Below are 17,357 nucleotides of genomic sequence, written 5' to 3'. Positions count from 1 at the left end.
TACAATTTCTTTTCTTATTTGAGTGCCGTTTGTCGCCGTGTAGATTTAACCATGGGACCCTCGTTCTTCCATCTGTCACCTAACAGAATGTCTGCTCTTTCGTTTCCATGACAGACCTTCAGAGATTTTGAGACAGAGGTTATGTACCTGCTTATTATTCCATTTTTCTCTCTCTAAAGAGCTGGGGATTGTAGTCTTCCCACTATCCTGATTGTCTAATATGCACCGTTCAAAGAATGACAGATATATTAATGAAACGTCTATTAATTGAATGCAACCTTCTTTTCGAATGGGCCTGGTTGTGACCTCACTGTCCTTCCCAGTAACTTCCAGGCAGCTATTATAAATTGATTTCTTAATAAATAAACATTAATTGTGCAGCTACTGTGTTCGAGCTCCATGTCCTGTGGATGTGAACGTAGCAGAACAGTCCATGCCCTCATGGAATTTGTAGCCCACTCTGAAGCTAACCCTGTGTTGCACTGAGTTGGAGGCTCTTTACTACCCTGAACTGGGCTTTTGGGTGGAGATAGATGCCTTTTCATGCCTGACTCTGATGCTCACCTGAGAGGTGCCCAGGTGGAGTGTGGTCTTCTGCCTCTGCTGGGCTGGGTCTACTATGTCCCTCTCTCCCAGATTTCATTTGCACACCTGGGGCCTGGTCTACTCTCTCTTTTGCTAATTGCTTAGAAGACGTTGATTGTGGAGAAATATATACACGGAGAAGCTAAATGCCTCTGGGGATAATCCAGGCCTCATTTTGCACTGGAAAACAGAGGCACTTTTTGGAGAAGCTTTTGAACCCACAACCAGGTGAATCCAGTTTAGTGATGTTCCTACCATACCTGGAAAATTCCCTTTCTCTCTTTCTTTTTCTCTGTTATTTTAGTAACCTTTCAAAGTTAACGCTTGCAAATAAAAGGCTTGAGCGGTCAGCTGCTTTTGCTCACTTCCCATCCATCCTCGAGAAATGAAGGTTCTCTGTGTGGTGGGGTGGTAGGACCTCTGTCCAAAACTGGAGGATGCTCTCCAAGAGACCACATGTGTGGAAAGTCCCTGCAGAAGTAATTTTCACTGGGCACGTATTATCCTCTGTCTTTGAAATGACTGATACTTATGGTGCTTTTTTCCTCTAAATGTCCTATTGGACTTCTCCCTCCTTGGCTGTGAGACAGTCTCCGCCCATAGCCCGTCCCTCCCTAGGAGAGGCTGCTGTCTGGGGCTCTTTTTTTTTTTTTTTTTTTTTTTTTTTTTGCGGTACGCGGGCCCCTCACTGCTGTGGCCTCTCCTGCTGCCGAGCACAGGCTCTGGACTCGCAGGCTCAGTGGCCATGGCTCACGGGCCCAGCCGCTCCGCGGCATATGGGATCCTCCCGGACCGGGGCACGAACCCGCATCCCCTGCATCGGCAGGCGGACCCTCAACCACTGCGCCACCAGGGAGGCCCCTGTCTGGGGCTCCTGATAGATCAATTCCTTTCCTGTTTCTTTACATCCCACCATTAGCTTCTGACCTGTTGAGGCAATGAGGTGGGTGAACGGGAACTGAGTATGAATCCAAATTGACTGCATGGCCACTTTGGAAAAGTTACTTCTTTTCTGAGTTTGTTTGTTTCCACTTACAATGATGATCTGGGGACAAAGTCAATACTCAGTGAATTGAATAGAAAAATAAGGTGAGGCTAATCAGACCTCTCCTCCCAGGTCTGATCATGTATTCTGTAAACATGTAATGATTGAGAAAAACAAAGCAGGCTCCATTCTAGGTGCTTGGGATACAGCAGAGGGGAAACGCATTTGAAGTCCCTGTTGTCACAGAGCTTGATTTCTGGAAAACATACACGCAATTAAGTAAACCAGTAGTATGTCTGTCTGGTGAAATTATGTGCTATGGAGAAAAATAAAGAAGAGTACTGGGGATGGGAGGGCATGTGTGCATGTGTTTTTGCACATGTGAGTATGCAGATGTGTGTTTATGTAGGAGGTGAGGAAAGGCTCATTGAGAAGGTGACATTGGGAGGACACCTGAAGGACGTGAACAAGTGAGCCATGCATGGGGGGGAGGTTGGCATACAGAGTGCTCCAGGCCAAGGGTCTGCAGTGGGAGAGTGCTTGCTGGGTTCGAAGAACGGCAGGAGGCCAGTGTGTTAGCACATCATGAGGGAGGGGTTGAGGTCAGGGAAGCACCAGGGCACAGATCACTCGGGGCTTCCAAGGCCACTGTGACACCTTGGCTTTGCTCTAAGCCAGAAGGTGAGCTTTGGAGGCCTTTAAGCAGCTGAATGAGGTGACACAACTCAGCATTTCAGGAGGATGGCTCTGGGGGGACAGAGGGTCCTTGGCTTCATTTTCAATGCTGTCCAAGCTTCTCAGGACAATCTGGAGGGATCGGCATCTAAACCAGGCTCTAGAGGTGAAGGGAAAGTAAACCAAAAGCGACCAACGTCAATAGGAACGAGCCCCCAGTTCTAGACGTGCCTCGCTCTGTCTGCAGAGAGAAGCGATTGGGAGGGGACAGAGGTCTTGTTGCTGCGGGGCCAGGGACAAGCCAAAGGGACAGACACAGGACAGGAGAGAATGTGTGAGCTTGGCCTTCACAGCAGCAATCGGGGTTAGCAGGCGAACGTGAATTGGTGATGGGACATCAATACAGTGGAGCAAGGGGGGTCCTCGCTAGGGGTCCTTGCAGAATCTGAGTGGGGACTGGATACCAGTCTCAGAGCCAGAAACCCTCCTTCCCTGTCCCCACCCTGTCCTCCCCTCCCCTCCCCACACAGCGTACATTTGTAAGAGGTGACAAGCAAGAGGGTTTGTGGTTGTTGACAGGAGGCTTTGTGTAGCAGAGGGGGAGGAAGGAGCAGAAGAGGTGCTTGCCGTGCCCTGCTGCCCTGGGCTGGGCGTCAGCCCCTCCTCGGAAGAGGGATTAGAGTGACTGCAGAGAAGGTGTTTTCCTGAAAGCGTCTGGGAGCCTGGGAGCCCCTCGTTCCGTCAACACATCCGCAAGGATGTGCTCTCCTAAAGCCGGGGTAGGCTGCCATCTGCTGGTTGACCTCAGTATTTCACCCAGATGCTCGGCTTTGGACAAAGGTCTTTCAACGTCAAGGACAGATCTGCGCTGGCATTTTCTCAAGGCCAGGCGCTGCCCATATTCTCTTTTAAATCCTCACAAATTCTCATCAGCATAGGTCCTCTTCATTCTCATTTTTAGGGATGCTCAGAAAAATTAAGTGACTAGACCCAGATCATTCAGTAATCGGAAAACTTGGAATTCGAGCTTGGCTCTGACTACAAACACAATTACTTAAAGAAGCTGGTATGATCACATCAGCTTTGCAGACTGTGAGTGTTGTGAGGGAACCAGCAAATGGCAGGTGTTCCACGTGTGCTGAACAGAAAGGTGGGTACAGGAATAGATCTGCGGATGGATGGGTGATCCTCAAGGCACTGTGGCCCGAGGGGTCAGCTGACCTAGGTTTTAGCCCCAGCTCTGGCACTTCAGGGCCGGTGAACTTGGGGAAGTCATCTCGTTGCTCTGATACACAACTTTTTTTGCCTGTAACTGAAAATGTACTGGGCTAACGTGGGAGCTACTTATTTTGTTGACTGTGTGTGTGTGTTTTCTTTCTGAAACATCTTGAAATCTATTTTCCAGTCTTGGTGGGGTTGGAGCGATTCTCAAGAGGACAGCTTTTCCCTGCTTCCCTTCCAGGCTCTAAATTCTTTTGCAGGGCTCTCTGGGGAGGGAGGAGGACGAGGGAGTGAGCCCTGTGCTAGCCACTAATGCACCACACCAGCCCAAATCCTGGCAAGGCTCATGTGTGAGGAGTGCAGCACCCCATGGGCCAGAGGACACATGTGGACAGGCAGATGCCTCTCTAGTGCAGGAGTGAGCTTTCTAAAGGGCAACGCTGGTGTCTCCTGGCCTAAATATCTCCAGCTCTCAGCTGCGCTCAGAGGATGCAAAGCCTTCAAGGCCAGGCCCTGCACCACCGTCACCCTTGGTGTCCAGCCACAGCTTCCCCTGGCATCGCCACAGCAACCTCCAGGGCCCCCCCGATTCTCCTGCTCACCCTACCCAAATTCTGAAGAGCAATGCCCTAGCGCTCCTCGGCACCCTGTAGCACCCCTGTTCCAGAAGCTAATGGAGCCTTGACTTCAGCTCCGCACATCCCTGATTAGTCTGGCTTAATTGAGACGACAGGGAAAATCTCCTGTAGGAATTGAGAGCAGCTCAAAAATGGGGTGTAGACATGGAGAAGCTCTCTGAGACCTCAAGCCCTATGGGTTTTACCTTCTAAACGTCTCTCAGAGCTATATGCTCCATCTCCAGGACCACAGATGTAAACTCAGTCACCTTTCAACTGGACCCCTGCAGTGACCTCCTTACGGCTCTTTCCCATCTGTACCTCCCGGCCCAAAGACAAATTGCAACAAAAAGGTGTTTTTCTTTTTTTTTAATTGAAGTATAGTTGAGTTACAATATTGTGTTACTTTCAGGTGTACAGCACAGCGATTCATTCCTGTATTCATTCATTTACATATATATTCTTTTTCAGTTTCTTTTACCTTATAGGTTATTACAAAATACTGAGCAGAGTTCCCTGTGCTATACAGTAGGTCCTTGTTGGTTACCTCTTTTATATATAGTAGAATGTTTATGATAATCCCAACCTCCTAATTTATCCCTCCCTTCACCCCCGTTTCTCCTTTTGTAACCGTAAGTTTGTTTTCTATGTCTGTGAGTCTCTTTCTGTTTTGAAAATAAGTTCATTTGTATCTTTATTTATTTTTATTTATTTATTTATTTTCGATTCCACATGTAAGCGATATCATATGATATTTGTCTTTCTCTATCTGGTTGACCTCACTTAGTATGATAACCTCTAGGTCCATCCATGTTGCTGCAAATGGCATTATTTCATTCCCAAAAAGATTAAAAAAAAAAAAACCAAAACAGACACGAGCATAATACTTCTCTGCTCAAAATTCCTTAGTTGCTTCCCATTGCATTTAGGAAAAAGATTAAAATCCTCATTCTGGACCAAAAGAACCTGCAGAACAGGGTTCCTGTTGCTGCTGCAGCCTCTCTTTCTCCTGAGCCTCTGACTTTCTTTCTGAGCAGGCTAGCAGCCTCAGGGCCTCTCAAAATGTTCTGCCCTCTGCCTCCCCTGCCTCGCTCACTGGTTAACTCCTATTTGCCATTTAGATCCCAATTCATGTGCTCTTCCTCAGGGAAGCTATCCTGGTCGGATCCTCATTAGGTGTTCTCCTAGCGTCTCGTATTTGCTTCCAGAGCATGCCTTCAGTCTGCAGTTATACATCCGCTTGTCTGCTGTGAATGTATAACTCACATTGCCATCCTCTCCCTGGTGTGGAGGCTGCATGAGGGCAGGTTTGTTCACTTAGTGCTGGGCACATGGGGGTTACTCATTACTGAATTTCAAATGAAAAGGGAAATGAGGATATTGGGAGAAGAGAGCCGCTCAGCACAGCCCACAGGGAGCCCCCTGGATACTCTGGAGTTGGCAAGGTGCGGTGGGAAGGAGAAAGGCTTGGGAGGGGCACGCCGAGAAAGGGAGCGGGTGGGATGGATTGTAATCCCAAAGGACGGGGCTATGTGGGTAGATGCTGTGATGGTGGGTGTGGGGAAGCAGCCTCAGAGGCTCCTCGGTCTGCATTCCTTGCTGAAGTTTAGAAGTCCCTCTGCAGGTATCCAGCGGGCCAAGCTCAAGTTGTGTGCCCAAGCCCGGCTACCATGGGGAAGAGGGAAGAGTATTTTTTCCCTTGTGGCTTCCATGGTGGGAGGAAGAGCCCTCACCCAATGGGAAGTTCTCCAAAACCAGAAAGGAGTTGGGATGCAGGGAAGCCAATAAATGACCAACATGTACTACAGGGAGAGAGGCATGAGCAGAAGTAATGGGATAAGGCCAGCAGGCAACTGTAACAGTGGTACCTAGTGCCTGGGTATCCCCAAGAATGGGCATGCCCATCAGGGTCCCTGAGAAAAGTTTAACTAGAGGGCCTATTGCCAAAGGGGTGGGCAGGCTGGAGGAGAACCACAAAGGCCAACACGGTTCCCCAGGTCTAGCAGCAGCTGATGTGCAGAGACCACCCCTGGCCTGAAGGGGCAAGTGCGGGGGAGCAGTTGTGTGGAGACAGTCAGTTGACAGGCACTGTAACTCCTCTGAGGGAAACTCTCCCACCATGATGTCCCACCCGCCATGATGCTGTAGAGATGGAGCTGGAAAAGGGGTTCCCCGACTCACCCCCCGCTCCATCTCCATCAGTCTTTTCCCTTCCATGTCCCTGTGCTGCCTGCTGGAAGCCTGGGAGCATGGGAGTCCATTGGTCTAATTCATGAAGGGCGGTCTTAAGGATACAGAGCACGGAGAGGGGAGCCGAGCAGATAGGGGAGGGGCAAAGAGGGGACCAAACACCCTGGAAACGCACTTTCAGTGGAGAGCTACAGAGTGCATCATGGAGGTGGGAGTGGGCTTGGACCTTGAGGGTGGAGTAGAATTTCACAAGACCTTTCGAGATAGAGGAGGATGCTTGAACAAAGCCACAGAGCCAGCCACTGAAGGATGTGTTTGAGGAATACCAAGCCCACACTTCTGACCAGAACTTGTGGAGTACAGACAGTCTGAAACCCACTGTGGTGGTTTTGAATGCCATGGCCTCGGGCCTTCTGCCTACCCAGTCTCCATGTAGAGGCGTCTGCGACCTTCTGAAGGCCACGATTAAGGCCTCTTGTTTGATGCGGCGTCTTCACCAAGAGACTTCGATTCTTGTGTGGCTTCTGGGGAATACCTTACCAGCTTAGTTACATCCGTCTCTCTCGGGAGGGGTTAAGTTGGGGCTCGGGGGCTCCCAAGTCAGCAGCCAGTAGGGGGTTAAGCCCCTCACTTAAGGCTTGGTTGTTGCAGGGAGCCAGTTTGTTTGAGTTTACACAGCAAGGCCAGTGTTGCTATGGCTGGATTGTAGGCAGCAAGTCTTATGATCTGGAGCAGCGAATTGTGTATATAACATGACTGCATTTATTAAAGCAAGACGAACTCAGCAGCAAAGGATCTGACTGGAATCCTCGTTTCAGAGCCATCACATTCCATTTGAGTGAGGCCTATCAGCCCAAACATTTTCATTAAATAAGTCGGTTTGTTGAAAATCCCCAAGAGAATGAACTGAGGATTGCAATGCCCACCACCATCCTTGTTTTAAAAGACAAATGTATAATGTGCGGTCCTGACTCACATTCTCTGAGTATAAACAGCTCTGCTTTTCTGGGCAGTGAGTTCCCTCCATCACTAGATGTAGTCGGACCAGACTGGGTGACACAGGCTCTCTTCCTTTTGGGGGACGTTGAGCAGGGGACAAGGAGACCTTCCTAACAGACTTTCTCTCTAAGATTTCTGGGTTGTAGGAGCCTGATGAAGGATTCAGGTAGCTTCCGACACCCCTCATTCTGCACCACAGCACACGTACGCTCGGGGAAGGAGAGGTTTTCACCAGAGGCTTGGGGGAGAGAAAGGACACTGGGGCCAGAAGGCCTGAGTTTAAATCCTAGTTCTATTATTAACCGGGTAAATAGCCACGGGCAAGTCATTCCATCCTATGACGCCCCCCAGTCCACCATATATCAAGTGATAGTAGCGACAGCCCATGCTTATGAGCGCTTGATATCTGCCAGGCACCATGCGAAGGGCCTCATGGGGATGATATCATTTATTTTCCACAAAAATGCTATGAAATTAAGAAGTCCGTGTATCCCCATTTTTCTGACGAGAAAACTGAGGCACAGAGAGGTTAGGGAGCTAAGGAATGGTGGAGCCAAGGTTTGAACACAGGCAGTCTGCCTCTGGGGACCTTAACCCTTGCACGATAACAATTGTCACCTCATCTATGTCATAGAACTTTTAGGAGACTGCATTAGAAAATGGGTATAAAAGTGCCTTTTAAAACGATAAACTGTTAGTCTTGGAAGTGTTGAGCAGGAAGCTGTATCTTAAGTTATAAGCTTTTCCCAAACGTATTCAGCTTTGTTCAAACCTGTTTTCCTCTCTCCCAGCCTGTAGTCTCCCTTTCCGTCTTCCCCTCCTGCTTGGCCACCATCCATCCTTTGCTCAAATATATTGGTGGAATTTGGTGGCTTTGGTGGAATTTAGGCTCGACAATGAAAGGAAAACCAATGGCCAAATTTAAAAGTACTTGTGCTTTTATTAAACAAACAAAAAAATAATACAATCAGGTACTGTCCAGATGTGTTTTGGAAAGGAAGATCTCTTTAAAAATCCTTAGTTTACATCATCATCATCATTATTATATTAATAACATTAATCATATCCTTAAAATCGAAACAGTATTGCTTTTCTGAAATGTAAAAAAAGGGACGGCTTCAAGACACACATTGAATCACTGCTAACAAAAATAATGATCATTAATTATACAGCTTTGTGTAAAATATAGCTGGTTCTAAAACAAACTACCACTGTACAGCCTACCCCGCTCTCATTCCCAGAGCCACCCAAGAGAAGGAAAATCATTGTGATGCCGTCACTGGAAGACTTTTGCTGAATCGAACAACAAAATGGAAACCTGTCGGACACTGTGGTCTTTGGTGTGAAGGGAATTCATCGCAGAGTGGGTGAGGCCAGCGCTGCCGCCGCCGGCCTGGGTGATCCATGGTTAACTTTAGCTCCTGCCAGATGCCCAGGTGTGGCTTAATGGTCAGACTGCTCCCATTGATGCTTTGGTAACGTTATTTTCGTTCTCTGGGCCCTACTCTTCTCTCCCCCAGTTGTCCCCAGCATTCATGCCCGTTTGCGCCTGCCTTCGAGGTTTCGGAAGTTGCTGGGTCTCAGCTTCATCTCAGCAAACTGGATTGAATACTCGTGGCCCTTCCAGTGGAACCAATTAACACCCTGTGAAAAAGAGAAGACTTTCAGATTGGTTTCTATCAGGCAAGGTGTTCACCGACCCTTGCTGTTTCATTGACGGAACGAGATGAGTTTCAACTAGACCGTTTGGTAGTTCACAGCGGTCTCTTGCCAATCTGTTTATTGATCTGTGTAGTGAAAACTTTCAAAGGGGGCTGGCTGAATCAGACTTGGTTTTTTTTACTTTAGGCAGAAGTCACCTGAGTTTGCATTGAGCTTTGATCTGCCACCTTGAAATAAAGTGGTGGCTGATGAAACTTGCCATCATTAGGATTAGGTGCTGCAGGAATTCGGATCATGATTGGAGCTTACAGACTTGAGTAGCTCTATGCAGGGGTGTCTATACTTCACAGGATTCCTATGGAGCATTTTAACAGGGGTTCCTATGGAACGGCACGAAGAGCATACATGGACACAAGTTTTGCAACCTGACGTATAAGGTGAAATCTGAGTGCTCTTACTTGAGAGATAAATGAACAAGTTATCAAAACGCTCTGGGCTTGAGTTTCATTATTTTTTTCTTAAGGCCCAATAATGCTAACCTTAGAAGGATGCTGTGAAGATTAAATGGGTCGGTAAAGGAGCTGCCACGGTGCTGGAAACATCATAGGTGCTCCGTAAATATTCTTCCCCAATCTCAAGAAGGGAGAGATATTCTCGGAATGTTGGCCAAAGATTTTCCTCAAGGAAAGACTATATTTACTTCCGGGCCTCCTAGTTCCAGGTCTGACTCTTTAGCAAAGTCTACAGATGGTAGAATCTGCCCATGGAATCCCACAGACCCCTTGTCCTACTTGGCGTGGGAGTCAGCTTCAGAGAATCCTCCTAGAAGGCCTCTACCCTGTGCACTGACACCTCTTGTCTTTAAGCTTCATAGGGCTGGGAGGGAACATGTCCACAGAGAAGATAATGGCTGGTGAAATGAGGGAAAATATAGATGTTTTGTTGGATTCTAATTTTTTGGCATTGACTGGTATTGGACCGTCTCTATATCTGATGGGGGATGGGATTTGAGAAGAGCTGACTCATGTTATGGGCAAATGTGTTTGTAATTACTCAGCTTGGTCCTTGTGCTGCCTTCCTCTGCCCTCGTCCTCCCCTCTGATAGAGGTTCAGAGCTGGAAGCAAGCCCTCCTCGTTCTATGGTGGAGACTGAAGGCAGAGAGGGAAAGTGCCCTCACAGAGGCCACACAGAGCCAGAGCTGGGACTGAACTCCCATAATTGTTCTGTGGTCTTTTATGCCATCTCCTTCTTCCAAAATCAGGTGGAAAAAGAAGTTTCCTTTTGGCATGTAGCTTTTTCTCCCCCTCCCAAAGGACTTTGTGTTACACTGGTGTTAGGGGACAAGGAGATAAAGGCAGTACAGTAGCTCTCAGAGTGGATGTGTTATTGAGGCCACATGATAAGATGGAGAAAACACAGGACTGGTGTCCAGAGGTGTCCTTCAAGTCCTCCCTCCTCTGTAAAATAGGCATGAAAAGCCATGTCCTGGTCCCCTTGCAGAGTAAAAGGGATGCACATGGGAGACACGGCGAGAATGCTTTGAAAAGTGTCAGAAATTATGTCGAGGTAAGGTCTACATTTAAGGTCACGACAATCATTTGCTGGTAGTCACATCAACATAAACACATGTATCAAAATCATTAATAGCAGAGAGCAGCAGGTAAAAACAAAAACAAAAACAAAAAAAAACCCCAACAACAAAAGTGTAAATAAGCAAGATGACGAGATGCTGCATCCCACCCCGGACCACCCATCAGAATTCCTGGACCTGTTTCGTGTGATTTGTACCTTTGCCTTTTTACAAAGGGATCCCAGGTTGCAGGCTGGGTAAGACTTGCTGAGGCCCAGCCCAGGCTAATCAGTCTGGGTGAATACCCATCCTTCCTCCCTGGAGCAGGGATGGCCGCTGAGAAGAACCATCATGGTTAAGTAGCTGGGCCCTCTAGACTTTGCCCACTTTTCAGGCACCTGCTCGTGCAGGCAGGACTCAGTGTGAGATAGTGGTTGAATTTGGTTTTGCTCAGTCATTTCCACAGGGAATCTAAAAATTCCGTTTCTGTGATTGCAGAAATTGTGCCACAGCATCCTGTGTGGTGCAGGGGGATTTGGAGGGCTGGAAGACTTGGCTCTGCCTCCAGCTTTGCTCTGTGACCTCGGGGAAGTCACCTTTTTCTGGACCTCGATCTTAGGAATCAGAAAAGGAAGGGACTTAAAATCTGTGGTCTTTGCTCTGAGATGTCCTTGGGGTGCTGGAGGTGCCTCTACGCCAGGGTGGGGAAGCAGCACCCTGGGCCTGCATCACCCCTGGTTCACCTAGACGGCCTCCACTTTCATCTGTTTCCTTCTGGGGTTCAGACAAAGACTTAATTTGAGGAAAGCTTGCTAGGTTTGGTGTCTCCCTGACCAGTGGTTCTCCTTGGGATCTTCGTGGGTTAAGACGTGCTCTCTCTGTGATCTTTCCTGGCCTGCGGTCTCATGGAGATTTCTCCCTGCTGTGAAAAACCCTGTTGTCTTAGACCTGAGGTCCTCCCTGCCTCCTGGCCTCGGCCCTGCCCGGGGCCTCGCAGTCTGCTCACCTGACTGTGGTTATTGTCCCCGTATGTCCCCATCAGGTTGACACGGTGGCAGTTCTTGTACCAGAAAGCCCCCCTGTAGGACAGGGCACAGTTGGTGATGGCCGAGTCTGTGTCCTTGTCAAAGGTGGAGAAGGATCTGCCGTTGTGGTAGGCCATGGAGTCACCTGGGAGAGAGAAAGCACAGACTGAGAGCCTAGTTGGAGCTCCCTGTGGGCTGTGAAGGGCAGCGCCAGGGTGACGACTGAAGGGCCCTGGGGTGGGCCGGCCTCGAACACTGGACCCTGAATTAGGATCCAGCGTGGGCCTGGATAGGACATGAGTGTCATCCCCGAGCCTCGTTTCTGATAGAAGCAGCATAAAGTGGTAGAAGGAGGGCTACAGGTGGCTTTGGAGGGTCCAGCTCCAATCCCATCTCTTTCACTCTTAGCTGTGACCCTGCACAGGTCAAGCCTCCTGCTGAACCTCAGTTTTCCCATCTGTAGAATGGAACTAGCACGTTGATTTGATCCACCTCAGAGGGCTGTTGGAGCAATGGATACGAGGGTGTACACTAAACAGGTAGTATGGTGTGCAAACGGTCATGATTGTTGCTTTTTTTTTTTTTTTTTTGCGGTACACGGGCCTCTCACTGTTGTGACCTCTCCTGTTGTGGAGCACAGGCTCCGGACGCGCAGGCTCAGCGGCCATGGCTCACGGGCCCAGCCGCTCCGCCGCATGTGGGATCTTCCCGGACCAGGGCACGAACCCGTGTCCCCTGCATCGGCAGGCGGACTCTCAACCACTGCGCCACCAGGGAAGCCCATTGCTATTTTTATGATTGTTTTTGCATTCACTTTACGTAAAGGAACTCAGAGAGTAAGGTGGGAAATTTGTATTTAATAATGGTGTGCTTTCCCTCAAATGCAAGTATTCAGAGCCATACTTTAAAACAATTCTTTTCATGTATTTATTTATTTATTGTCTATTTATTCATTAACTCACATTCACTCACTTATTCACTCACCCATCTAATATCTATCAAGTTCTAGTATGAGTTTAGTTTTCCACTCTGCCATGCTGGTTTTCCAGAGCTATCCTGAGACAGTCTATCTTGAGTCTCAGCCTACAGAGCCATACTTATAATCAAACCTTTCGGGTTTTAGATGTCACCGAATAGCTTGTGTATCGTACAGTTATTTTTCAAAGTGTTTATGGGACCAGTTTTCCCTGATTCTTAGACAAAAAGTCCATGTATATATAGTGCTATATGGGAATCTAGTTTGTAATTGAATATATTAAATTTTAGGAGCATTTAAGTGCCATTTCTTTCTGTGTCCCCTCACTCCCAACCCTGGTCAATGCAGTGCAGAAAAATTTCAAGACATCAAGGCATTCTATCCTGATATTTTGGAGCAAGTTGTCAGAGGGACTTTGGTGCCTTGTTAACTGATGAAGGTATCAAGAGCATGAGGATGGCAGCTAGCTACTGATGAAATAAGATGCTTTCCTGTGGAGGGGCTGGTTGCCATCAATACACACAGGAGGATGTAGCTCCAAGGGTTAGCTCAGTGAAGGGGCATAGCATGGCTCATATTCTGTTGGAAATACAGAAAGAGATGGGTGGAGGCCACACTCCTGCCCCTCGGTGCCTTTGCTTGCCCTGTAACAATATCCTCCTTGCCTGAAGCCATCTCAACAAAAGAGGTATTTATTGCCAGGTAATAAAATGTCAGAATTCTTTGAGGGATGCAAGAATGAAAACAATTTTCGCCCCTGGGCCTCTCTCTTCATTTCCACCAGACTGATCTCTAAAGAGCTCAGTCTTTCATTAGGTTGAGCCTGGCTTTTGGCAAATCGTGTGTGGAGGCTTTTCCCATTATGGATGTATTCTTTCAGGGCTGAGAGGTTGGGAATGTGCTATAGCATCTGTCTCTTCTGTTTCAATAAACGTAACTGAAAACCACCCCAGAGTGGGCAGGGGGTGACATGGCGTGGTCACGGTCTTACACCTGATCCCCCTTGTTACCAAGAATACTCGTAGCAGCCAGGCTTGTACTATGGGCCCACCATCCACAAGCTGTTACAGCTGTTCTCTGAGCGTCAGTTTCCTCATCTGTATAATAGCAATATCACCTGGAGATATATATATATATGTATATATATGTGTGTATATATATATATAAATTTTTTTTTTTTGGTGAGAACGAAAAGAGGGTAATGCATATGAAGTATCTGCAAAAGAAGCTGCTACCTAGTGGGCCTGAATGCATATTGTTTCCTTATTTGTTTCTCCTATAAGGTGGTGCCAGAAAACCACACACAGTCCATTTCAAGTCAAAGAAATCTTCAAAACCCGAACTAGGTTATGTACCAGTCAATGAGTGAAGGACTGCTGGAGAGGTAGTGAGCTTCTGGTCATGGGGGTATGCAGGCTGAGGCTGGATGGCCACGTGGCAGGAATGTCTTAGAAGAGATTCATTCAGCTGGGTGATGGAGTGGACTGTCTGCTACTCAAAGTACAGGCCACAGACCAGCAAAGCCACCAGCAGTGGCATCATGTGGGAACTTATCAGAAATGCAGCATCTTGATTTCACCCCAGACACACTGTGTCAGCACACTAATAGGCCCCCCCAGTGGGTCATATATATGTCATAAATCGAGAAGCACAGAAGTAGATGAGTGGTAAGGCTCCCAAATCTAACATGGATAAGAAAAAGCCATATTTTGAGTGATGGTAGCTACAAGTCCATCCTGATTGTCCTAATTCCCAACCTACTCTATGTTTTGGTGAACAAAATATCTACCCAACCTTGTTCAACTGTAGTTCTGCTGGTTGGCACCTAACAGGGATTCAAATATTTGTTGATAAACGGATGGACCCATGAAGGAAGGAATGAGGAGGGGAGGAACTGGCTGAAAACCCGAGAAGGTTTTGCAGTTCCCTGGGCTCTGAGGATGTCTGTCCATACCTGCTGTCCCGCTGTACCCCTCCACCTTCAGCCGGTAGCGAGTCCGGGGGTCTCCCACGCTGAACTTGTCGTAGACGGCATAGGCTGACTGCCCGTGGTCCCGCAGGTCCACCCGGAGCTCGTATTGCCCTTGGGCTGTGATTTTGTTCAGGGTGTCCAGCCCTGTGGACGACAGGCAAGGGGTTGCCTAAGAAGCGCAGTGACCGAGGACCTCATTCCTACTCACCCCGTAAGAGCAGCGGCTGTGTGTGCTCTAAAGAGGTTTGCGTCACGCCTGGGCTTGCAGCTTGGCTTGCTCTTTGCTGCTGCAACACCAGGTGAGACATATACGGTTTCTGGGCCTCAGCTAAAATCGTGTTGACATCTTTGCCCTGCCAACCTCCTAATGTATTATGAAGATAAAGGAGATAAGGTGGAGTGCGTACCTTTTAAACTCTAAAGCTCCTTACAAGTGAAAGGCAATGGATGACAGGGACGGACATTCCCCCGGCCTGGGTGCTGGAACGTAGGACAGTGCCCTGTGCCGGTCAGTTGTTGCAGTGTGGGCTGCATGGATGGATGGATAATGGCATTGCCGTGTTGGCTTGGGAGAGTTCACACTGCAGCTCAACTCTTTATTGGCTAGATTCCTATGGCCAGCGGCGTAACCTCTCTGAGGCTCTGTTTTCCCAGGTGCAAGATAGGAATTTTGTACCTTGTGGGGTGCTATGAGACTTAGAGGTTGTGGCCCTGAGGGACTTAGCATAGGATGGAAGCAGTGAATGACATCAGTGAGGATAATTCTCTAAATGGCCCCGTGATTGACTTGAGGCTAGGCTTATTCTCAAGGCCTGGCTGTTGGCTCTCCTTTGACTGGATTTTTATTTTTAAGGACCCGGAGAATTTAAAGTCTTTCCACAGAGAATCTGACACCCTGTGTCGACCACCAGAGCTATTGTTTCCTCCTAACCCGTTTCCTCTCCCACAGTTCGCTGTGGGTTAGGACAGATGACAAGGAGTATAGAAATGGACATTTGGGACACAAACATGCAGGCTGTATTACCAAGCCAGAATTCTTCTTTGAGGTCCCCAAATCCAGCAGCGTAGGCCTTCCAGTTTCGATAGAAATCCTCACGTCCATTTTTGCGTCTCAGGAACACCTATAAACATAACCAGTGAATCTGGGTGCGCTTAAGCTATTGAAGGAAAGAGAAGACCTCTTTCTGAGAGGAAGAAACATCCACCGTAGGAAAAGCTCCCGTCCCCGCCTCTGTCCTCACTAATTTGCCATGTGACTCAGTGCACGTCACCTCCCCTCTCTGAGTCTCAGTGTTCCCACCCGAAAAATACAGATTAGTAAGACTACCACCCAGCTTTGGGTGACTGTGATGTGCCAGTGTAGGTTCGCCATGTGTAACACACGAACCCCTCTGGTGTGGGGCGCTGACAGAGGAAGAGGCCATGCCTGTGGGGACAGGAGGTACACGGGAACTCAGCGTACCTTCTGCTCAACTTTGCCGCCCAGCTAAAACCTCTCTAAGAAAGAAAGTTTAATAATTAAAAAGAATACTACCCAGCTCATATGGTAATGGGATGGAAATAATTCATGTAAAACTCTTCGCACAGTGCCTGGTAGATGGCCAATGTTAATTAATAAACGTAAGGGGCTCGATGACCACTGTCATTTATAGATCACAGAGTTTTTTGAGGATCCAATGAGATACATTACGGGGAAACAGGGGAACTGGTTTTTCTCCTCAGCTGCTTTCCCATGACTTTGTTTAAGAGAGAATTCCTGAGTGTCTCCACGTGACAGGCACTGTCTTGGAGAACCTCACGCACATTAGTGTCAGAGGGCACGGGGAGGACCTCGGCCTCTCCTCTGCCCCCATCCCCCCGCCGCAGAGCTCTGGAGTCTGTCTCCATGATACTCACGATCCATCCGCCCCCGTCAGAGGTCATGTCACAGAAGACTTCCTGCTTCTGGGTCTTGTCGTTGTTCACATAAATGGTGTAGACGCCAGAGGTCGTGTCTCCATTCAGCATGGCTTGGGAGCAGTCCCTGGGGAATGGGTACAGGACTCCACCTGCGGGGTAAGAAGGAAGAGTGGCTCTCTCAGAGCAGGACTGGAGCAGGGGCTTCCAGATCGCAGCTCAAGTGCTTACTGACTAGACGCCTCTGGGCAAGCAGCTCAACCTCTCTGAGGCTCTGTTCTCTCAGGCGCAAGATGGGGATTAAAGCTATTTTGCAGGGGGGTGCAGTGAGGCTTAGAGGTTACGGATAAAAGGGACCCAGTCCAGTCTCTTCTACTGATGGAAGCCACCAGTGATATCAGTGGGAGGAGAGCTGAACCGCTGTGAGGGCCACGTGTCAGGTGGACCACGATCAACCTGGAGCAGCCAGGCAGCAGCACCTGATGAACACCCCGGTGCTGGCCAGGATGGCTGGGTCTCTAGCACCCGGCAGATGGCTCACTGTGGGTGAGGACACTGTCAGGCTGGATGCATCTCCCACTCTTCAGAGGATTCTGAAGCCAAAGACAAGGGCTCTAGCCCTGAGCTTGCCACTGCCTTGCCTTCTGAGCCTGGGGATCTTAGAGGGCTAACACGAGCATGGCTGGGGAACTTCCACGTGTAGTAATGTGGTGCAAAAATTAAAAACTCGATAGCAATGAATGATCTCGGGGCTATGCTTAGCAGGTGGGCTTGAGAACTGACGGTAGTAGCAGCTCTTTGTTCTGATCCGACCTCCTCGCTGTACTTTACCTTCACCTGAGGTTGTATCATTAGCCGTTTTCTTGTCTGTTTCACAGCCCTAGTCTGAGCGCATCTTGAGGGCACACTCGTATGTTTGTGCTCCTAGCACGTGCCGTGAGATCTGGCAAAGAGGTGCTTTTGCCTCTGCCCCTCCCTCAGCA

The 17,357-nt window shown here is 48.6% G+C and overlaps 1 protein-coding gene across 5 annotated transcripts in view; it reads right to left on the bottom strand.

The window, feature by feature from the left end:
• Positions 1-8,198: 8,198 nt before the first annotated feature.
• The window catches only part of TNC (tenascin C), a gene marked incomplete at its 5' end in the record, with an annotated part of 67,122 nt that continues 57,963 nt past the window's right edge, over positions 8,199-17,357 (bottom strand). For all 5 annotated transcript variants that reach the window (XM_079706161.1, XM_079706162.1, XM_079706163.1 and 2 more), the window contains 5 exons: positions 8,199-8,916; positions 11,512-11,675; positions 14,461-14,622; positions 15,503-15,599; positions 16,375-16,526. In XM_079706161.1, the coding sequence (XP_079562287.1) occupies positions 8,806-8,916; positions 11,512-11,675; positions 14,461-14,622; positions 15,503-15,599; positions 16,375-16,526 (686 nt within the window). In that variant the 3' untranslated portion in view covers positions 8,199-8,805. The remainder of the gene's footprint in view (positions 8,917-11,511; positions 11,676-14,460; positions 14,623-15,502; positions 15,600-16,374; positions 16,527-17,357) is intronic.

The sequence above is a fragment of the Hyperoodon ampullatus genome (assembly GCF_949752795.1).
Source record: "Hyperoodon ampullatus genome assembly, chromosome: 6".
NCBI lineage: Eukaryota > Metazoa > Chordata > Mammalia > Artiodactyla > Ziphiidae > Hyperoodon > Hyperoodon ampullatus.
This window is presented reverse-complemented; position numbering and strand designations above follow the sequence as displayed.